Source organism: Hippichthys cyanospilos, chromosome 11 (assembly GCF_059441005.1).
Source record: "Hippichthys cyanospilos isolate Australia breed blue-spotted pipefish chromosome 11, RoL_Hcya_1.0, whole genome shotgun sequence".
Lineage (NCBI taxonomy): Eukaryota > Metazoa > Chordata > Actinopteri > Syngnathiformes > Syngnathidae > Hippichthys > Hippichthys cyanospilos.
The window spans coordinates 356,104-378,551 of record NC_142379.1 but is presented as its reverse complement, the minus strand read 5'-3'; the positions used below and the strand labels follow the sequence as shown (position 1 = coordinate 378,551).

Genomic DNA, 22,448 nt, shown 5'->3' with positions numbered 1-22,448 from the left:
GGTCACTTCGCAGGCGCCATCATGCGCGCGCTACTGCTCTGCATGTGCGCCACCACGTGGATGCTCGGCGCGCACGCCGCCGACGCTCACCGGAACCGGCACCCAAACTTGGAGACGGGGAGGCCCGGCCAGGCGGGGGGGAGGGGCGCCACGGAGCCGCCCGGAAACAGGAGGTCAGCGGCGCCCGCGGCACCCGAACCGCTCGAACCGACTTGATTTTTGAAGTCGCGCGTCCCGAGCGAACCGACCCGCAGGAGCGCGACGTAGGAAGGCCCATACGAAGGGCCATCATCCAATTTGTAAGGCTCCGGTTATACCGACGACCTGAAAGTCTTCACCAAATATAAGACGCCCCCCTCACGAAGGCCAAAATTACGGGCGTGGGAACTTCAAAAGGGCGGAAGTCGGTTCGCTGTTAGCAGCTATAGCCCAGCTTTTTAAGCTAAGAGAACACGGGAAGGGATTCCATTGAATCGCTCTTTTGGCATAAAGACACAATCGTAAACTCGGCGAAACGCGGACGCTCCGTAACCTCGGGCGATCGTAGGAAAAATAACTCGCCGAAAAAAGGAAACGCAATGACCTCCAGCGCATTCCACGTTACCTTGGCGAGATGTTGGCCTTTCAATTTTTGAATGGAATTCCAGAACGATGTCGGCGATGTAATATCCCGCATCGTTCTGTATTTCACGCTTCGATTTTCAATTTTGCCGAAAACGGCGGGAAAAGCGAACCGACGCTTTGACGTCGTTTCTTGCTTTTTCCTTCTTTTCTCACGCCTCTAAATGAGCATTTTCAGCGAGGGCTCCCATCCCCTTATTGCGTGTCTACGTGTTTTGTCTTACCATTTGTGTTCAAAGGTCTTTTGCCCGTAATCAAAAACAACCAATATCAGCGCTAACCCTTAGGGTGCGATTAGTCTTTTGCGGTACTGCGTTTTATTAGCGTTACGCTAATCGTTGCGCTGCCGGCGAGCGTAGAGGTGTTCAAGCTACGGCCCGGAGGCCATTTGCGGGCCGCCGTCCACATTTTTGCGGCCCTTGCAACTTTCTATTTTTTTTTTCCATGTGTTTCTGTGGGGAAAAAAATGCAGGCCGGTCCTGTGCGTCTACATGTTTTGTGTTCAAATATCTACCGATGAAACCGAAAAAACCAAAAAACCACCAATGTCAACGCTAACCCTAAGCGTGTGATTACCCATGATTTTGTTAGCATTAAACTAATAGCCGGCATGTGTAGCTTTAAGCCGCAGGTGCCCGAACTACGGCCCGGGGGCCATTTGCCGGCCACATTTTTCTGGCGCTGTCCGTTTTTCTCCACGTGGCCCTCAGAGGGGAAAAAATGGGAAAGCTCTGCGCCAAACCCAAGGTGGAATCCTTTTAGTTTTGACGGTAAAATCCCCCGAAACGCCATCTGGTGGTCTAGCTCCCCTTTTCTCACAATGAGTGCAGCGAGCTGCGAGTAACGTAGAAATCCCCGGCGCGGCGAGAGGCGGCGTCCTCGCCCCGGCCCCGGCCAACGTCAACAAAGAGGCGCGCGGCAAACCCGAGGCTTCCTGTCGCGCGCCGGCGTCGGCTCGCGCCCGCTCGCCGCTTTTGGCCGCCCGGCGTCGACGCGCTCAAATTGAGATCGCCGTCGAGGACGGCTTCAAAGTCCTTTGGCTTTCTCCCACAAATCTTTGGGGATGGAGTCGTGACCGCGAGCGCGGCCATTTTCGGTGCGCAGCGAGTGGAAAGATGTACCATTTGGATATCGAATGAATTGCAGACAAGCTATCGAGTTTTTACTGACTAAAAAGGCAAAATAAGCCGACTTTTAACAAAAGTATGCACAAGATTCGACTGACTTTTCTGTGGAAAGTATCAACGTTCTGTAATATCAAATCGATATTGTTGTGATATAGTGCAAAAATAACGACGACGATAAATGAATATGTCCGCGATCGAAGAAAACGTTTGTCCACGTTGCCATCGTTTTGTTGTGTCTGCTGCGTTGCAGGTGGGGCGCGTGTGCGGATCCCATATGGAGGACGCGGACCGGCGCGTGCGTCAAACGTGAGGACAAAGACCCCAGACGGCCGCCGCGCCCTCTTTCACCTTTTTCCTATCCCCGGCCGCAAAAATCGACCGGCTGGCGTGGGCAAGCGGCATTCTTTTGACTAGATCCAAGTCTTTCAAATAATATGCCCATCCAGGCGACGGTCAAATTGCCGCACTCAGACCAGGGGTGTGGGTAGGGTGGGTAGGGTGTGGGTAGGGTGGGTAGGGTGTGGGTAGCGCCGCCCGGGCGGGGTTCGTCCACCAAACGCAGCATAGACTAAACATTCATTTTGACCTGGGCCGCACCGCCGTTTTCACGAGGTCAAAAAATAATAACGATCATCGACCTTTGTTTTTTCTTCAAACGACTACATCGGTCTACGCGCGTGGTTGATTTGAACCTTATTCAATCCGGTGAAAATGTTCTTTCCTTCATCCCTACCGCTCGTGTCCTTCTGCAGAGCGTTGTCCTCCCGGTCGCCGCGGCTCGTCCCGGCGTCCAAAGTGCGACCGCCGGCTTCCGAAGGTTTCGCCCGCGGGTCGGCTCGCCCCGCCCGCACCTTTCGCCGCCGAGGCGAGTCCCGGCTCGGAGGACTGGGGCCCTCGGCGGGCAAAGGGACCGAAGCCGGACGCCTATCCGTACGCTCCTGCGGTCCCGTCCCCGGGTCCCGCCTCGAATCCCGAAGCCGGGTATTTGGCGGCGTCTCCCAAGCCGTCCGGCGGACACCAGCGCGAGGCGGGAGCGGCGAAGAAGACTCTTCTCAGGTCGGGATTCAAATCGGGAATTTCATCTTTCCTCGCATTGCGAAACGCTAAATTGAGCTCAGGGCGAGCGATGATCCCGCTCTGTAACTAAGCTTCCGTGACTAGATCCGCCCCGTGACAGGTCTTTGTTTTTTTCGTTTTTTTAATCAATTGTGACCCGACAGCCTGCGCGAGGCCCAGGCTATGCTCGTGAAAAAGAGGGCGGCGGGGAAAAGCGACAAAATGGCCGCCGTCCTGATGAAGCATATCGAGAAGGAGAAGAAGAGACCCAACGCGGGGACGAGCTTTGGCCACGGAGGAAACGTCACCCGAGGTAACCTCGCGCCAACTTGATCCGAGAATGCTAGCCATATAGCTTGTATAAATTTCGCACGTTGCCATCAACAGATGAGCCTCGTCACATCCCGCTCATGCTAAAACTTTGCACAAAATGCTCTGAAAGAATGAAGCGGCGTCAACTATAGCAATGCTACCCACTAGTGCCAACTGGATCGCAATGCTGTCCCATAATCATGCGTTAGTAGGTCGCGTTAACGTTCGCGAATCGGGCGCGCCGATCCCTCGCGCTAATTCTTTCGAACGTGCTAACGAGCGCGTGAAGCAATAAGATCATTGAAACCTGTGCAAATATAGCTCGGCTTACCGTTTAGCGCCGACGACGCCGACTCCATCCGGCGGCGCTAACTTTCTCGACCCGGGCTAACCTGATCCCGTTATGCAATGAAACGTTTGAAAGCCCGGCAAACGGCACCGGCGTCGGCCGCGAGTGCTAAGTCGCTATCTATCTAATAATGCCAGCTTCGCGGCTCTGTCTGACGATTCGGACAATGCGGTAGAGTTTTGCGATGGCGCGCCAAGAGTAGGGACGTACACCAGAACGGCCACGCGTGTTTTTTTTGGTCAGAGGATGCCAATTGCGCCTCTGTCTCTTCACGCTGACAATTATTCTTTCAAAATGCTAACTACCGCATCGCGCGAGGAAACATTTCAAACTCCGGCAAATAGCGCTAGCGTCATCCATCAGTGCTAAGTTGCTCACCGGCTACCAATGCTAACTCGATGCTAACATCAAGCGAGCCTCCGAACGCTACATGTCGGACGGGACCGTACGCTGCCGTCTGGATAGCGGATGAGCTTTTTTGCCACGGTACCGCCATTCCACATTTCACGACGCGCTCCGGTGACCTCATGCAACGTGTGCGCTAATCTGGAAAGAATGGCGCAAAGCCGACGGCGCTAAGCTCCAGGCCGCGCGCGCGCGAGACCTCCGCTTGTTGTTTTCCCCGACGCAACGGGGAATGCGCAGAGAGACGGCCCTGGCCGGCGCGGCTGCCGGTGATGTCACCGGTGAGGAATGGCGCTTCGGGGGCTTCAGATAAGGAACGAAAACGCGCCGGCCCATTCCTTCCCACGAGCGCCCTTTCCTGTTATTGTGCCGCGCCGGGGCCAGGCCCGGGGCCAGGCCCGGGGCCAGGCCTACTTTTGCCAGCCCTCGCTCAAAGCGTTTCCGTCGTCGAACGTGCGACAATTCGACTCCTCGCATCTTGAAATGAGGTTATTGCTTCTTTGGTTTCACGGCAGAAAAAGAGAGGACCATCAAGCTATGAAGGACCTTTACTTGACTTTTCACACCCCTCCAACCCCAAAACCCCAAACGGCCGGCGTCAAACACGGGGCCCGCGGGCCGCTTCGGGCACCTGTATGAAAATGGGCCGAATTTGTTTTTGTAAAGATGAAAAACTTGAAATGTTTTAGGATTCATACTTCAGCATTAGTTCTGTTAGTTCGGTTTGTTTTCAACTTGTAAATGTATACCGTGGTTTTATTGGTCCGGGCCACTCATGGCTAGATTTTCCCTCGCGGGGCCCGCAAGCTCGCCCCTGCCCTATATATACAATGCGTGTGTGTGTGTATACTTTTTGTAGGCTGGTTGTGCTTTGATGGAAGGTATGCGTCAGTGCGCCCAGGTGCACGCCTGTCAGGATGTGAGCTCATGGCCAAACAGAAACGAGAACAAGACTTCTTTAAAAAACCCTTGAAAAAAAGTTTGCCAAAGTTGCGCAATGTGCTTTTTCGAGTGGAAAAAATTCCGGACACAAACAAGAGCCGGCCCGCGTGGGTTCGGGACTCCGGGCCGAGCCGGGCCGGTCCGGAAACGGGAGCTTTCCGCACGTAGTTTTCAATGTCGAAGCTTTGCCGCGGTATGGAGTTTTTAGATACGCCCCAGGTGCAATCCACGTCGAAATCTCTGGAGCTTGTTTCATTGCCGGCGTCGCCGCCGCGCCTTTTACGCCCTCTCTGCTTTATGGCTGCTAGCGTACCTTCCGTAAACCGTACGTCAGCATCGGTACTCTGCGTTTTACGCCGTGTTCCCCGTTTGCTTTGCGGCCGCGAGCGTGCGTACGTCCCGTAAACAAGTCACGTCCTCCGTATGGTTTATCGCCGCCGGCGTCCGTACCGCACGTCGCGCTCGTCGATTGTTTTTTGCTCCCGGCGTACGTACTGTATGAGCGAAGTCCTATTCGCCAATCGTCGTTCATCCAGCGTCGCCGGCGTGCGCACTGCGCGTTTTAGGCCTCTGATGGGTGGCAAACCCCGGTCCTCCGGGGCCGGTGTGGCGATTTTCTCGACCCGACGCACCCCGTTCAAAGGACCAGCTTATTAGCGAGCTCTGCGGGAGCTTGAAAATGATTCTAATCATTTCAATCAGGTGCGTTTGAGAAAGAAGTTTTCAAAAGATGCGGGATACCGGTCTCGAGGCCTGAACGACACCTGTGTTTTAGCTCACGTTCTTTGCCGCGTTAACAGCCGCTAGCGTACTTAGTGAAAATAATACGTAATGCTCTCTGATTGCTTTGTCTTTGCTAGCGTACGCGCCGCACGCAATGCATCGTTTTCTCCGATTTATCGCCGCCGGCGTAATAATGTTCTCTGATTATTTTTCCGTTTGTTTGTTTTTTTTGCCCGCGGCGTACGGATGGCGTCAAACCAAAGCGTTGGAGGAAATACGCGATTGAATGAAATGTGCCGATTGCTGTAGAAAGCCCCCTGAATCGCCTCGCCTTTAAGAAGCGCCGGACTATGTGGACAGCAGCGTGCGGCGGGGGGGCGCTTGTGTGTGCGACACAGAGAGTGCGCGCGTGTTTGTGTAATGAGGCTTCGCTTTCCTTCAGCCTTTTTAAAGTATTTGTCTCCCCCCCACCCAAAGACCAGGCTTCCGCGCGGGGGAGGCCGCAAAGGAGGGCGGCGGGGGCAGGAGTGGGCGTGTTCCCACATTTATGTCGGCGCCGAGCCCGAGCGGCTCGCTGTTTTCAATTAAATTCCTCATCGACTCCAAAAGTCTCGCTCGCTCGCTCGCTCGCTCGCTCGCTCGCTCGCTCGCTCGGGTCGGGTCGGAGAGCGGCGGCGAAACGGCCGGAACCTCGGCTTCGGAAACCGACCTCCTCCTTCGGGTCTTCGGATCCGGACCGGGCCGACTTTTGCTTTTGGGATCCGAGCCCTCCGTTGTCGTCGCGGGAGCAGACGGGCCGTCCCCCTCCCCTCCGCCGCGTCCCCCTCCCCTCCGCCGCGTCCCCCTCCCCTCCGCTCCGTCCCGTTGGGCTCCTCCCGGTTCGGAGCGCGCCGATGCAGACGTGGTGAAATGCGTCCGAGGCCCATCTACCCGCTGTGCTTCCTGCTGGCCTCCTTGGCCCCGATGGCCCGCGGGCAGTCCCCGGGGGCCCCCTCGGGAGGGCCGGACAGGGTGCAGGTGATGTTCACGCCGGCCGTCTGCAAGGTGCACTGCGACCGGCAGCGTTGCGTCAATCGGTGCGAGCGCGGCAACGTCACCACCCTCTTCAGCGGCCCTCCGCCGGCCGGCCGGGCCAACGGAGACGCCTTCCGAGTCTGTGAGTGACAGGCCCGTCTTTCCAGAACCCTCCCGCTATGTTTGTTTGCGAGCAACGGCGATGTTTTCCCCGGGGCCTTTTCGGTCACCCTAGCGCGCCTGTAACGAGTAGGATCCGAATCCGGTTTTGGTTTTCGACCGGTCAAATATGGTCCCTTTGACCCAGGGGTCTTTGCGGTCGTTTTTTGCACTTTGTTCTTTGGGCTGAAACCTCCTCACAAAGAATCAAAGGCGATACTTCACGTATATTTGTGCGTTATCCGGAATAGTACTAACATCGCGGTGCACCGCCGCGTGAGAGGTAAGCCATCGAGCGCTGCGCGCATTCAAGTCAGGGAACGTTCGCTGGCGACATGCGCGGGACTTTCAAATCCCGTCCCTTGTTCAAAACTCCAAACCAGGCTTGACACCCCGCTTTAAAACCCCAATCGAGGATGTCAAAGCTAATCCCGATATTACCGGAAGCCTCCTCGGGAACACGTTTGTGACCGGGAGCCGTCCCTGAAACTCTTTTTCGAATCCCGTCCCTCGTTTCAAACCCTAATCGGGCTTGACGCCCTACTTTAAAACCCCTAGTCAAGGATTCCAAAGCTATTCCGAAGCCCTGACCTCATTTGAAAGCCCAATATTGCTGAAGCACTTCTTGAGAACAGAATTGTTTTGGTTGTTTTTTACCATAACCCATACCTGATACCCTTCTTTCAAATCCCATCCCTTCTTTAAGTCAGCTTTCCTTAACTCCCTAATCAAGGATTTCAAAGCTGCCTAATTTGAAAGTCTCAGACTGTCCCGAAAGTGTGCTTGAGACCACATCTTAAACGCCGCTTTCAAATCTGAAAGTGTGCTTGAGACCGACTCGTAGACCTTACCCGAAACCCTACTTTCAAAGTCTATCCATCCCTTGTATAAAATCAGGCTGGACGGCCTACCTTAAAACCCAATCGAGGGTTCTAACTTCATTCGACAGTCTGACGCGGTCCCCAAGCCGTGCTCGAGAGCGTATTTTCATCGGAAAACCCTTTCCCGAAACCCGACTTTCAAAGCCGTTCTGGCTCGACGCCCTACCTTAAGCGGCCAATCGAGCTTTTCGCAACTAATTGGAAGCCCTAGCCTCGCATCCGAATGTTTTTCAAGTTCGGGTTTCAAGGTCCGGGATTCTAGCCGAGGCTTGACGAGGACCGCAAAGCGGCTTTGCGGCGGCGAAGCGCATGCGTAACGAGCGCAAACTTGCGTTTGTGTAGTCGTGTGTCGCCTGCTGTGCAAGAACGGAGGCGTGTGCCTGCTGAAGGATCGATGCCTCTGCCCCTCCAACTTTACTGGAAAGTTCTGCCAAATCCCCGTCGCGTCCCGGACCGCGCCCTCATCCTCCTCGACCCACGCGATCGTCCAGCCCCCCCGCCTAGCAGTCGCGGCGCCCGGTACGGAGCTGACTCGCTCCGAGTTTCTGCTGCCGCTGGGGGGTCGGAACCGGGACTCCTCGGGGGGTGAGCTTCCGAACCGGTCCGGCGAGGCCGGAAGGATTTCTCTCGAGCCCGTTTGTTCCAGGGGCGGCCGAAGCATCTCTGGTGAAGGTACGGGTGCGGCACCCCCCCGAAGCCAGCGTCGAGGTTCATCGGGTGACCGAGGTGCGCGCCCGGCGAGCCCTTCCCGGTTCGGACCGTCGCTAAGCGTTTTGCGTCTTCAGGTGTCCGGATCGGCGAACGCGCCGCGACCGCTCTCGTCCGACGCGTCGTCCGGGTCGGCGGGGGCCCCGGCGCCCTCGCGGGCCGACGTACGGGCCGGGACGCCGGCGGTCCCCGCGCAACACGCCGCCTTCAAGTACTGCTTCAGGGAGGTCCAGGACGGACAGGTGACAGGGTCCACGTTATTACTGTTTCAATCCCCGACGCTCGTTTGAAGCCTTCGTTTTTTTTTTGGCTCGGCTGTCATTCGTCGGCTAAAGGGTTTAGCCTTTGACTGTAATATCCCGTCGTGTTTATCGTCCCACATCTGAGGCGCGCCGGGGACGAAAGTTCAATTAGCAAACGTGTCCACAGGACGGCACCGTCATGCTTTCCGTGACATGGGCGGAGTGTCGCTTCTCATTTATAACTGCCGGCCCTACAACTATAGAAGACGGTTTTACTACCGATAGTCTAAATTCCATTCCGTTTCAAGTCAAACACACCATTGCCGAGGTTGAATTTACAACAAATAAAAAAGAAGGCCGAGAAGCTATCAGAGAAAGAATGCCGATTTGGGTGCGGATCCGTCGGTTGCTTGAAAGAGGGGAAACGCATCCCTCAACGCTCTTATCGGCAAGCCATTTCTTTCGATAACAAACGCGTTTCAAAAGGAAAAGAAGAAAAAGTCAAAAGTCCTGGCTTGTTTTCGCGCTCGTCTGTGTGCTCCCCGACAGTGCGCTTCTCCTCTGCCGGGCCTGAGGAGCCGGGAGATGTGCTGCAGAGGACCGGGGAAGGCCTGGGGCTCCGGCGACTGCGTCCTCTGCCCTCCGCGCGCCGGTCAGCCGCCGCCGCTCTGCACGTCGCGCAAAACAGACGCGGCGTCATCCCGGCTCGCTGGGATATTTGGGACGGCCTTAAATAAGCCCGCGCGCACGCCGGCGCACATCTTTATGAGAACGTGACTTCTTAAATGGGAGCGGAGCGCCGGAACGAACGGCCCCCGCGATTCAACGCGCGCCGTCAAAAATGCCTTCCTTTACTTCTGATGTCCCGTTTGCTTTCCGCGAAACGGCAGGTCCGAACAACAGCAGCTGTCCCGTCGGCTTCCGGCCGGGCGACGGAACCAAATGCGTCGGTGAGTTCGCCCTCGTAATCCTCCTCCTCCTCCTCCTTATTGTTGCCGTCGATCCGGTTATTCGGTGCGCCTCGAAGAAGCGGACATTTTTCGGGACCTTTTTAAGAGGAAACGCTTCCGGTAAAACGACAGCGCTCTAACGGGTTCGTATTTGATATGTCGCCGTTCGGGTATTTTCGCTTTGGAGGGTTTTCCAGCCGCGCCGAACAACAAAGTCATTGGAAAGGCTTGCGGCGGCGCACGATTAAACGGACGCTTTTCAAGATGGACAATGATTGCCATTTTTAACGGCGGTAAATGAGCCCGACGTGGGCTCAATTTGACTCGCGTTGTCTGATCCCTTTTTTTGTTGGGGCGGGGGGGCGGGGCAGATGTGAACGAGTGCCTGCAGTCCGACCTGTGCCAACACGGCCTGTGCGTGAACACGGCGGGGAGCTACAGCTGCGTTTGCGAGACGGGCTTCATCTTGGACGCCTCCCACGGACTCTGCATCTGTGAGCGAAGGCCGGCGCCGTCCCCACGCGCGCTCGCGCCCGCTCCGTCCGAGTCGACCCTCGGCGATGACCGGGATTCGGGTACCGATCCGTTTTCTACGGCCCATGGTTAAAGAGAGAGGAACATGCATGTCCGCCTCACGGTTCGGGCACCGGAGTTGAAATCCCGGTGCCGGCGTTTCTGCGTGGAGTTTGCACGTTCTCCCCGAGCCCGCGCGGGCTCCCTTCCTCCCACGCTCCGAAAAGATGCACGGCAGGTGCGTCGGACGCGCTCCATCGTCCTTAGGCGCGATCGCGTGCGTGAATGCGCGTTCGTCCCCTTGGGGTGTTTTTGCTCTAATTTTCAGAGCCGAGTTGATCATTATTATTATTGTTCTTGAAAGTTTTATCCACCGTTTGGATCTTATTTGCTCGACCGGCAAGCAGCCTACTGCTCGTTGTCGATAAGGGTGACAATAAGGGTCTCTAGTAAACGGACGGACGGACGGACGGGCGGGCGGGCTGACGGACAGACGGACGGACGAACTGTCCTTTCGGTCCGTCTTCAGTCGAGGGCGATCACTGCTGTCCCCCGCCGGCAAAAGATGGGTTACCCCGGGCTTAAGTCAAACGAGGGCCGACGTGCGTGATGAATTTCACGCGCCCGCTTGAAACGTCTCCCCTTGCGCGGCGCGCAGCCCAGAGCGTGATATCGGAGGAGAAGGGCCAGTGCCACCGGGTCCTGGGTCCGGGTCAGGGCCCGTCGTCCTGCTCGCTGCCAGTCCTCCGGAACATCACCAAGCAGATCTGCTGCTGCAGCCGAGTGGGCAAGGCCTGGGGGCCCCGGTGCCAGCGCTGCCCCTACTTTGGCTCGGGTGAGCGTCACCTGGCGGGCGCGGGGCCACGCGGGTGGGATTTCACGGGGACCTTTGCTCACCCAGCGGCCTTCAAGGAGATCTGCCCCGCCGGTCCGGGCTACCACTACTCCGCCTCAGTCCTGCAGTTCAGCCAGAGGGCTGCGGATCATCTGGGCGCCCAAGGAGCACCGTTGGTAACCCGCGGCGACCGGCGAAACCAAGGTACCGGCTCCGGACCCGCTCTGAGTAGCCACGCCTCGCGTTTGAGATGAGATATACCTGAACGTTGAAAACCCGTGCGCTTGAAGAATTCCGAACGCAAAATACTTGTCGTCTCGAGGCCCCCGTGCGGTCAGTCTGCTAGTCCTTTCATTCAACGCAGAGAGGAAATAGAGCACGTCCTTCCGGAATAAAAGCGGCTTTCGAAATAAAATAACGCAGCTAAGTAATCGATACAAACTGGGAAACTTGAAGTATTATTAACACTGAACGACTCTCATCTTAACGACCCTGGATTCAGACTTGGGTTCGGTCTGCTCGCTTCTTTTCACGAAAATAATGCGCTACGACCTCTGTCGACAAAAGCTACTGTAAACAACCCGTTCCGTCGACTTCCACCCTCCCGCTATAGAATACCCATCTTCATTTATGCGTGGAATCCGGATGGCGTCAAGTAGGTTCTGCCGTTTTGTTGTGTGATGAAAGTGAGGATCCTGACAACCTTTTGAGTTTTCCTTCACGGCCAGAATAGCAACGATCAAACGAGAGATTCATTAGCGTCCTCTTTCCAGTTAATGCTTCCAGTGAAGCCGCGAGGTCGAGGCACAAACCTTCCGCCGGCCGGCCCGGTCCGACCGTCGGCCCGCCGCCCTCGAGCTCCGGGAACTCCGGGAGCGCCGCCCGGCACGAACCCCGAATTCCGGACGGCGCCGCGAAAGCAACCCCGCCGCCGACCGGTGAGAGTCGAGGCACCGGCCAAGGAACCGCCGGCGATCGCGAGCAAGTCATCGACAGCGACCGAGGCGAAGGGCCGAACCGAGGCGTCGGCAGAAATCAGAGCTCAGACCAGAAACAGGGATCGGCCAAAAACCCGGGCTCCAGTCGGAACCAAGAGGCGGGCCGGCAGAAAAGCGCCGGCGGGAACCGAGGAACCGGGGACCGAGCGAGCGGTCGCAACCCAGCGACGGGCGAAAGCCGAGTCCTCGGCGAGAGTTCGCTCGACGACGGCGGCCGAGGTACCGGAGTAGGTCAAGGGGTCGGGATCAGCCCGAGCTCCCGAGGCACCGATGGAAACCGAGGCGCCAACGGTGATCGGAGTTCCGCCCGGAGCCGAGGAGCAAGCCAGACACGAGGTACCTGACCCATTGTCCGACGCGGGGACCGGGAAGTGCCTTTCGCCATGTGTTTCTGGCAGGTCTTGCGCCAGGAAGAGGAGACTCACTCCCGGAACCGGCCAGGCGCGTCCCCGAGCGAGACTCCGGCCTCTCGTCTCCCGCAAAGCCCGAAACCGGCGCGCGGCCGTCCCAAGTCCCACGTGAGCCCACCGGACTCCACGGCGTCTCCGTTTTCAAAAGCGCCTCAACGGTCGCGCGTGTGCCGGGCAGCGACGGGCGCGTGCCAGAGCAAACCCGACGTGTGCGGCGGCGGTCGCTGCGTGGACCAGCCGGGCGGCCGACACACGTGCGTGTGCCATCAAGGGTACCGGGCCGACGGCCAGCGCACGCACTGCCGGGGTGAGCATATCGCGTCGGGGCTCGTCTGGGCTCCGGCAAAATCGACGCGGCGTAACGAGCGGGCTTCATCGGTCGGCGTGCGCCTATGTGCGTAGATGTGAATGAGTGTGTTGCGTCTCGAGGCGTGTGCGCCCCTGGGGAGTGCGTCAACAGCGCGGGCAGCTACCGATGTGTTTGCCCGTCGGGATACAAGGCGGACCCTGCGAAGAGCAGCTGTCAAGGTGACGTCCTGTCCTCTCTTTCCTTGTATCGCTAACGAGCAGAGGCGGGCACGCGGCCGGCGCCGGCGGACCGTCTGTCCGTCCGTCCGTCCGTCCGTCCGTCAGTCCGTCGCCGACGGACGCCCCTTTTGTCCACGGACCCACCGATGACGGGAATTGTTTGTTGTTGCCCAATTAGTTTGAGCGTATTTAGTTCCCGGTTTCGCAGAGATCCGACAGGCCGTCCGTCATATGCTTGTCAGCCCGTCGCACCCCTCTTTGCTTCTTTAAATATAATTTAGCTGACTTGCACGTTTATCTGCTATATCGCTCCATAGCGCGAACTGGAGCAATCAGCCTTTACCGGAGATTTCTACGTAGTCGCTATCTTTCTTCGTCCTGGTTTCCTCAACCAAAACTCATGTAGTACACAATCTCACTGACCAAAAGTTCAAAGTCATGTTTAGAATGAAGTGTTGCTTTTTCAATATGCTTTCCATCAAGAAATTGCTTGCTGATAAGCGCATGCCTTTCCGCTGTAAGGCCGTCACTCATTCAAGTAACCAATGGGAGCAGAACAAATTTGTTTTGTTCCTCTGATTGGCTCTTGGCCAATGCAAGATCGAAATTTTTATTTCCCAAGTTAAAGACGTTTTTTTTTTTAGTAAATTCGACCTCAGCAATACTTTGTTTTACTTGTAAAGTATGTGACGGATGACATTAAGACACATTTGAGAGAAAAGTTTGAAAAAAACATGCGGCACGCCGACATTACTCTGTTTCCCGACTTTGCTGACGCGCGAGGTCGCCGACGCGCCTCGGATGTCTTCCTTCCCCAGACGTGAACGAGTGCGAGGACCCCCTGCGGTGCCCCGCTCAGGAATGCGTCAACGACCCCGGTTCGTATCGCTGCGTCTCCTGTCGGCCGGGATTCGGACTCCTCGACGGACGGTGCGCGGGTAAACCGGAAAAACGTCCCGATGTCGACGGGCGCGCCTTTCCCGGTCCCGTGTGCGTTTTCCCACGTTTTGCGCCGCCAGACATCGACGAGTGCGTCGGAGCTCCTTGCGTCGACGGAGCCTGCGAGAACACGCCCGGGAGCTTCCGATGCATCTGTCGCCGCGGTTACCGGCCGGACGCCGACGACACCTGCGCAGGTGGACGCCGCCACGTAACGAGACGCGGCGAAAGAGGGACTCTCTTTCTGCGTCCGCGTGTACGCGCCTCTGCCCGTCGTCCCGAGTATTATTAAGACGCGGCGTTTTGTGTGCGTCCGCCCGCCAGACGTGGACGAGTGCGCGGATGGGTCTCCGTGCCCGGGTCAGACGTGTATCAATTCTGCCGGCTCCTTTCGCTGCGTGTCCTGCCGCCCGGGATACGCGCCCATCCGCGATGGGTGCGCAGGTAATGCGCCGGCGCAGTCCCGCCCGGACGACTCCTTCCCGTCGGGTCAAAAGTACCGCGTCGGATATATTTTGGTCGCTTGAAAACGAAGGGCCCGCAAAGGGCCAACCCAGCTCTTCGTACGCGCAAACCTCTTCCGTCGAGTCCAAACGAATCTTCAAACGAAACGGCTTTTTCGTTCGGACCGGACTTAGCGCCCGCGCCGAGCGAGGGATCGGCCCGAGTCCAAAAGAGGCCAATGCGAAAGGGTCCTTTATTGCGGAAAGGCGGCCGAAAAGAAACAACCCGCAAAAGCGAGCCAAACGGCCTCGTTTCGGGGTCGTTTCTTCTCGGGCTCGACGAAGGATCGGCCCAAAGCCGACTTTGGCTCGTTTCGTGCACGACCGCCAAAGGGTCGTTTGCTTTTGGTACGGCCCGACGTGGGAGAGAGTCCGAGTATGGTTATTTTTGACCCGACGGCGCGATCGTCGTCCGGAACAGACGTGGACGAGTGCGAGGACGAGGCCTCGTGCCCGGGCGGCCGCTGCGTCAACACCGCGGGCTCCTTCCGCTGCGACTGCCCGCCGGGTTATCGAGCCTTCGGCCGGGGGCCGCCGTGCAGAGGTGAGTCCGCGCGACTATCGCCGCCGTGCAGAGGTGAGTCCGCGCGACTATCGCCGCCGGTCATCGTCGTCGGCCGCGGAGCCCGGTTCAACGTGCGGCCGGGGCCAAAGGCTTGACTCCTTCCGCGCTGTCTGGGCCCACCCTTTTGTGGAAGGGGGTGGGCTCAACCGTATCCTCAAACGGCCATCTCGCGGCATCGTGCGCCGTCCGGGCCCCCCCTTTTTTGGGAGGGGGCGGGCTCAACCGTTTTCTCATTGCCATCTCGTGGCATCGTGCGGAGAAACCTTCAACGCTTAATTGAATGTGGAAAGTGACGACCTTTTCAAATCGAACTCGCGAATGATCGGAAAGTACGTACGGTCACTACGCCTGCGCAAGTACAGTACAAGAAAACAAAATGGGGAGAGCGCGCTCTCTGCCGGGGAGGGACGGGTGGTACCGCACCCTCCCCAGTCATTTCTACGCAGAGGAGGACACGTTTCGGCCCCGCGCTCAGAACCAACACGGATCGCCCGCGACACCTTTTCCGCGGTTGGCAAAATGGCGTGCACATAGAATGCACAATTCCTGGCAAAGTAAATCCAAAGTACCTGTCGCTGAAAAAGTCCATCGCGGGTTGTGGCCCAGGTGCGCTCCATTTCCTCACCTGCGCAAATCTTTGTCAGCTTCCGCCCGCCCGCGTGTGCGCAGACATCGACGAGTGCGTGGAGGAGAACCGGTGCCCCCCCACGGGAGAGTGCGTCAACACGCCGGGGTCCTTCAAATGCCTGTGTCCTCAAGGGTACGCGCTGAGCCGCGACAACAAAAGCTGCGCCGGTAGGTGGCGCCGCGCCGAGACGCCAATGCTTTTGCCTTTCCGCTGCCAAAAAAGTCGTGGGGTTTTTTTGTTTTTTTTTCGGCGACGTGAGGGAAAGGCGCCATTTCAATTCCTCGGGAACATGATGAGGACGCTCCCTTTGTAATCCCGCCTCCTTGTTGCCCCGCAGCGGCGTTCCCCACGCGGCCGGCGCCCACGCCCGATCCGGGCGAGCTGCGGGAGTGCTACCGCCCGGCGGGCCCGTCGTCGTGCGGCCTGCTGGCCGCCAACACCAGCCGGCAGGAGTGCTGCTGCACCTTGGGGGAGGGCTGGGGCCTGGGCTGCAGGTACCGGGCCTGCCCGCCCGCCCACTCAGGTGAGGGCCCGCCCCGACCCCGGCCCCGGCCCCGGCCCCGGCCCCGGCCCCGGCCCCGGCCTCCCCCGAGGGCGACGTCACGCCCGCCTTTCCTTCGCAGCCGACTTCCTGGCGCTGTGTCCCGCCGGGAGAGGATACGTGACGGGCGCCCCTTTCAGCTACACAGGTGACGAGCGCCGCCCTTTCAACCCGCTATCGTAATAGCGCCGTACGGCTCGGCCCGCGGGTCGGTCCCGGGTCGACGTACCAGCAAACGCGTCCTAGCGATACGGTATCGCTCGCGCTTGCCGAGCGTCCTCGACGAGTCGCCTTTGCAAACGATGACGGCAATTGCTGTTTAGTGGATTCTTTTCGCTTCGGTTTTTGAAATGTTCCCGGCGCGCGCGGAGGAAAAGGAGGAGGTCTTTCTCTTCGGTGTAGCCGACCGGCGACGGGACCGCTTTACTCGCTGAGAGCAAATCAAAAACAAGACCGATTATTTGTTTGTTTCTTTTCCCCCCTTGGAGCGGCCGCGCCCACCAAAAGTCGTCTTTGCTTTGTCTCCAGATGTGGACGAGTGCAAGCGCTTCCACCCGCAGGTGTGCAAGAACGGCGTTTGCGTCAACAACATTCCCGGATACAGCTGTTACTGCTCCAGCGGATTCGTTTACAACGCGGCGCTACTCCAGTGTGTCGGTACGCCCCCTTCATTCGCGGTTTTTTTCGGTTCGGCTGTGAGGGCGTTCCCACGGGCAGCGCGCGTACAGCGGTAGCTCTACTTACGAACGCCTCCCGTTGGGAGAAATGTCCCCGATTTGTCGCGTCGATCCTTTGGACGGCGAATGGTGAACAGGGTGCGACAGAGATTTGCTTTGCGCCCTTTTTCCCGTTTGCTTCATTTTCATGCATGCATCTTTTCTTGTTTGGTTCTTTTTTCTTTGCGTATTTCCTCGTTTGCGTCTTTTTCGAGTTTGCGTCTTTTCTCGCGTGCGCCTTTTTTCTCGCGTGCCATTTTTGTTTTGCTTCTTTTGTCCTGTTTTGTTTGCATTTTTTTCTTGCTCGCGTCTTTTTTTGTTTGCGTTTTTCTTTCTCGCGCGCGTGCTCTTTGTTTATTGTGCGTTTCCTCACTTCCGGGGCGACGACCGATAATATTTATTAAGCGTTCAATGTTGGTCCGGTGAAGAGATTTTCTCCTATCTTACTCATTGCGTGGCGCCATCAGATGTGGACGAGTGCGAGCAGGAGAGCTGCGAGGGAGGCTCGTGCGTCAACACCGTGGGCTCTTATTATTGCAGCTGCCCGCCGCCGCTGGCGCTGGACGACTCGCAACGGAAGTGTGTCAACGCCTCTCGGCTCACCCTCGGTGAGTGCGCCTGGAATTTCACGGGCCGAGCCCTAAAACGGGATTTCAACCCCACTATTTGAATCGAAATGGCATAGAAACATGCATAATTAATAACACAGATTTTATGCTCTCCCTGAATAAAATGTGGGGGGGGGGAAATCTAGTGATATATATACACATACAGTATATATGTATGTGTGTATATACTGTGTATGTGTGTATATACTGTGTATGTGTGTATATACTGTATATATATATATGTTGTCAAAAAAAGTCACCAATTTATTTCAAGGAGGGCCTAAACGAACAGAACACGGCCCGCAAACGGGCCCGATGTTTGACACCCCTGGTCTAGCATCTTCTATTGGCCGCGATTGGGGTTGGGGTTCAAATGGTCTCGGGAAGCCTTGGCTTTTTCCAAATGTTGACTGTGTGTGTGTGTGTGTGTGTGTGTGTGCGTGTGTGTGTGTGTGTGTGTGTGCGTGTGTGCGCGTGTGTGCGCGCGTGCGTGCGTGCGCGCGCATGTGTTTTGCGGGTGCGGCGTCTTTTGGCGCAGACGACAACGTGTCGGTGTGCTGGCAGGCGGTGAGCGCCGAGCTGCTGTGCCAGAGCCCCCTGCTGGGGGCGCGGGTGACCTTCGGCGACTGCTGCTGCCTCTACGGCCACGGCTGGGGCATGGAGTGCGCGCTTTGCCCGCCCGCCGACTCGGGTCCGTCCCCGCCTCCTTTCCCGCGTCTCGCTCAGCCAAAGGCATCGTTAGCGATCTCAATCGGTCGAGTCCCGCTCCGACGAATTTGCTCTCGATGGGAAAAGAAAGGAACGTCGTTCCCGGCGTCCTCCGAAGGGACGCCGCGTAAGCCTCCGAGCCTTCTTCACGATAAAGTGATCGGTTAAATGATGAGAAACCTGAAAACCCCGCAGATAAATGTCTTCTTAATGACCGACGGTACGTTTGAAATCTGACCCGCCGTCGGTGGTGAAAAAGGCTCCGAATCTTAAAGGGCTTCCCGAGCGGAGGCCGGCCCGGAAACGGTCCCTGGGTCGGCCGGTACCGGGCCGCGCCCCAAATTTCGCAACTCTTTTGGAGCACTCGCTTCGGGCTTTGTCCGGCTTGACGTTTGTTTCTTAGCGCCACCTCCGTCCGCCGCGGATACGGCATTTTGTCGTCGGGACGCTTCGGGCGCCGTCGGCGATGCCGCTTTCTTTGCAAGAACGCCATCCTTAACCGTAACGCGAGTTCATTTGTCCATCCGACAACCGGCGGCTAATATTAACACGTCGTGTAGCGCCGCCTCGCACGCCTTGACGGCTGGCGTTTGGCTTCGCGCCAGCTCTTTCCCTTTGCCGTACGTCAGCGCGCGCAAAGGTTTGGCCTCGAAAAGTCGGCGGCGAGTTGGCGCCGCGCATGGAAAGGAATGGCGTTCGTCATCGGGACCGTCGTAGCCAATGTCGCCCGTGCGCATTTTGAGTACTTTGGAGGCGGACCGCCACGACTCGGGCGTGACGACACGGGCGCTCGGTTTCCGCAGACGACTTCGGCCGCCTGTGCGGCTCCTTCCCTGCCGCCGCCTCCCCCGATCCGCCGGGACCGGCGAGGGGCCCAGGTACCGACGTTTCCTTCATTGTCGCGTGACGCCGTTTGTCCGTTTTGTCTTAGCATATCCCCCGGGCTGAAAATGTGCCGTCCCGCTCCAGGTCCCCCCTTCTACCCTCCGTTGGGCGGCGAGGCCTTCCCTCCGGACGCGCTTCCCGACTACGACGACTACTCTCCAGCAGGGGGCCGCGGCCGGGACGCCTACCCGGGCCCCCCGCGTTACGAGTAGGCGCGCGCGCGCGCGAGACGCAAGAAGCCTGAATCGATTTCCTCTCGGAGACCGCGGCGCCCGAGGAAGGAACGCCTACCGGATGATTCTCTTCTGTTCAAACTGACTCCCTGCTTTAGATATTTCTTTTCCTCGTGTCATTTAGCAGTACAGTATATATATATATATATATATATATATATATATATATATATATATATATATATATATATATATATATATATATATATATATATATATATATGTGTGTGTGTATATACATGGAATAGAGTTTTTTACATACATTTATATGTTTTGAATTCGCTTTTTGCACCATTTGACAGCTTGGCTTATTACCCGGGGAGCGAATACGAGCGGCGGCCGGCCTTCGGCTCGGGACCCTCGGCGCCGCCCCCTGCGGGATCCCCCTTGGCCGAGGAGGAAGACGAGGAGGGCGAGTGGTGGGCGCCCGGCCCGCCGTTCCCCGCTTACGCGGGGGGCCACCCCCCCGGGCCGTTTGAGCGTAAGTGCAGCACTATTTGTCTTTGACTAAGTTTCGGCTTTCGCGCTAATAGGAGTCACCGACGAACGCAGAGCAAATTTGCATTCGTTCTCCGATTGCCTCTCCGGCCCCCGGGCAACCTAGAACATTGAATAAACAACAAACAGGAAGGAAGACAACTAGGGTTTTTTCTCTCGCGAGGAGGACGGACAGGAAGCCGACCTTCTCAAAACTCCTTCCGCTCCGGCAACGACGCGGACATTGGGCTGGTGATAGAGAGGGGCGTAGGTGAGAATCCACGCTGTGATCTTTTTCATGGGGAACACAAAGACCCACATAAGACCCACGGCGCGCCGTTCTGCCCCCGGCGGGGGACGTACTTTCCCCTGGCGGGGAGACGTACTTTCCCTTCGCGGGGAGACGCGCTTTCCCCTGGCGGGTTCTTCGCCGACAGCTCCGACAGAACGTACCCGCGTCTACCAAAATACGTGGCGCAAAAAGAAATACGGGACAACTTATGCAGACTTATTCTAACAGTGTTTGCGACGGGTGAAATTGAGACAAATGTTTGAGCGGTAGGGCAGGCAGTCGGAAATGAGAAGCGGCATCACGTTTATTTGGATAGGCCCGAATGAGGGAAGGCGCAAAGGGCTTCACCGCCGAAAGCAAGTCGCGCGGAGGGAGATTTCTCGTTCGGGAGACGGCCCATCGGTCGAGAGTCGCGTAAAGCGCGACGGCGCCGTCCAGTGGACACGATTGTTAGTTGCACGCTCGTCCCCCGTATGACGCGCGATGGCGTATTCCAGCCTTAGCTGCCTAAGAGAGAAAAAAGAATCGGCGCCTGACGAACGACGGACCGCAATTTCGCCCTTGGAATTTGGGGGAGTAAACCATTGATGCGACACCGGCGATTTCCATTCAAGGGCGCGACGAGGCCTACGCCGGCCTGAGCGGGACGGGAGCTTGCGGGATCCTGGACGGCTGCCGGAACGGGACGTGCATCCGCCTGGACCGGGGCTACACCTGCGACTGTCACCCCGGTTACCGGCTGGACGCCGCCGCCGTGGCGTGCATCGGTGAGACGTCGGGGGGCGGGGGCTTGAGATGGGTTTGCGAATTGATGATAGGGTCACATGGGGCGACGCGTTTGGCGAGACGGCCGCTCGGTTTCGGCAAGGTCCAAACGGGAAACGGAAATACAGCGGGGCCTTCCGGATGAGAAACGCGTTTCCAGAGGAAGATAGAACTGCGTGTGCGTGTACATTTTCAGATGTGGACAAAAGCCGGCCTGTTTTGAATTAGGCCCCGTCGTCTTCGGCCCCGTTATTTCTCGTGAACTTTCATCGACCTGAAAGGTTTAGCGCGCACTGTAGTTTTCTTTCCGCGTTTCTCGTTTTCTCGTCCAAAATCAACGGAATCGTGAGGCCTCAGCCCCGGTTGTGCTTTGTCGGCAGACGTCAACGAGTGCGAGGACTTCCCGTGCGTCGGCTCGCGCTGCGTCAACACGGACGGTTCCTTCCGATGCGTGTGTCCCCGCGGCTACGTGGCGTCGGGCGGGCCGAGCCTCTGCGTGCCCGCCTAGACCGGAGCGGGTCCCGGCTCGGGTCCCGGCTCGGAGAAAATACGAGCCCGAGCAAGCGCGCTTGCCCGTGAGAACATTTAGGCCGGCCGCGAGACGGAGCAAATGCTTTATTGAGTTCAATCGATGTTGACGTACAAAAACCACCCATACGTTCAGTTGGAAATAAAGTCATCTTGACTGAAAAAAGACTTCCAGGTTTCTTTCTTGTCCTAATTCTACACAGCGTACATCCTCATCGATTGTCAAAAGTTGGTTTGCGCTCCAGGAGCTCATGAAATGCACGCCGGTCCTTCGCCAGCGGCCAGCGGCCAGCGGCCAGCGGCGAGCGGCGAGCGGCGAGCGGCGAGCGGCGAGCGGCGAGCGGCGAGCGGCTCCCGTTCTACAGAGGGCCGGGGGCAGGAAAAGAGAGAAACGGGGCATCGCTTCATTTATGAAGAGGACCAGAGGGAGAAGAAAAAAATCCAAAACGTGCGCGCACCTGCTCGGCTAGACCGAGAACAGGCGCTGGATCGAGGCGCGAAGCGGCATCAGCGTCAGGGAGGGCGAAACGGAGCCGGAGCCGGAGCCGGAGCCGGAGCCTGAGAGAGAAAAGCGCTCGGAGCTAGCCAAAAGAGGAAAACGCTTGCGGGAAACCCACGCACTCACCGCCGCTGCCGTCCCCAACCGACTCCACTAAAGGGCAAGGCTCGGGGGTAGCGGTTCTTGCGGTCCCGCACGTGTCGGTCGTCCTTGGCGACGCTATCGAGCGTCAGCTGTCCGTCGCTCAAGCCCACGCTGGCCTTATCCGTTGTGAAATAGGTGCCTCGGGTACCCGATGCCGCCCACGCTGATTTTCCCAAAGGAGTTAGCGCATATAGATTACCGTGCTTGTGTGTAAACGTCAGCGGCGTCCACATTTTCAAAACAATTGGCTTTTCCGATTAATAGGGGAAAATCTTTGGCTGTTTGCAAATCAAAACTAAAGCCTGTTTTGCTATTAGCATAGCCAGAAAGCATCGTCAATACCAGTGTTTTGCTGTCAGAATAGTTGAAAAAAAAATCATTTTCCGCATCGGTGACATTGGATCGGCGTCATTGAAAAACATTTACTATTGGAAAAAAACATTTTGTTTTCTAAGATTTTGCATCACGTCGCTTCGCTTCAATGAGAAAAAAAACAAATGTTTGGCCGTTAGCGCGAACGGTAAAGAACTTTGTTTTGTTCCGGCACGAGCAGAAATGAAAAACAGTTTGGCAAATGAACATTGTTTTGCTAGGGGAAAAAAAGGAAGAAAAAAGATCAAGAACAAAACAACCAAACCGTTAGC

The 22,448-nt window shown here is 57.3% G+C and overlaps 1 protein-coding gene across 6 annotated transcripts; it reads left to right on the top strand.

The window, feature by feature from the left end:
- Positions 1-6: 6 nt before the first annotated feature.
- LOC148415348 (latent-transforming growth factor beta-binding protein 4-like) lies at positions 7-21,329 on the top strand. Of its 6 annotated transcripts, XM_088426862.1 has the most exons (31): positions 7-173; positions 1,999-2,054; positions 2,501-2,804; positions 2,969-3,117; positions 7,932-8,174; positions 8,236-8,315; positions 8,375-8,539; positions 9,089-9,191; positions 9,430-9,489; positions 9,861-9,983; positions 10,661-10,837; positions 10,904-11,041; positions 11,611-12,171; positions 12,234-12,353; positions 12,424-12,552; positions 12,648-12,773; positions 13,592-13,711; positions 13,793-13,909; positions 14,037-14,156; positions 14,637-14,759; positions 15,450-15,575; positions 15,746-15,931; positions 16,032-16,097; positions 16,478-16,606; positions 17,133-17,273; positions 17,812-17,964; positions 18,785-18,859; positions 18,951-19,074; positions 19,402-19,580; positions 20,483-20,635; positions 21,014-21,329. In XM_088426862.1, the coding sequence occupies exons 1-31, from the start codon at positions 22-24 to the stop codon at positions 21,139-21,141; spliced, it is 4,626 nt and encodes a 1,541-aa protein (XP_088282988.1). In that variant the 5' UTR covers positions 7-21; the 3' UTR covers positions 21,142-21,329. The 6 variants fall into 6 exon arrangements, with proteins under 6 accessions (XP_088282988.1, XP_088282987.1, XP_088282991.1 ...); XM_088426861.1 differs by having other exon boundaries at positions 13,592-13,909; XM_088426865.1 differs by lacking the exon at positions 20,483-20,635 and having other exon boundaries at positions 13,592-13,703; positions 21,014-21,123.
- The last annotated feature ends 1,119 nt before the right edge of the window (positions 21,330-22,448 follow it).

What these genes read in the sequence shown, in the direction of transcription:
- LOC148415348 (XM_088426861.1), top strand. Translation starts at nt 22, where the DNA reads ATGCGCGCGCTACTGCTCTGCATGTGCGCCACCACGTGGATGCTCGGC. An exon ending in CCTCTGCCCTCCGCGCGCCG is followed by an intron (nt 9,192 to 9,429) that starts GTCAGCCGCCGC and finishes GCGAAACGGCAG; the next exon opens with GTCCGAACAACAGCAGCTGT. An exon ending in CCAGCGCACGCACTGCCGGG is followed by an intron (nt 12,553 to 12,647) that starts GTGAGCATATCG and finishes CTATGTGCGTAG; the next exon opens with ATGTGAATGAGTGTGTTGCG.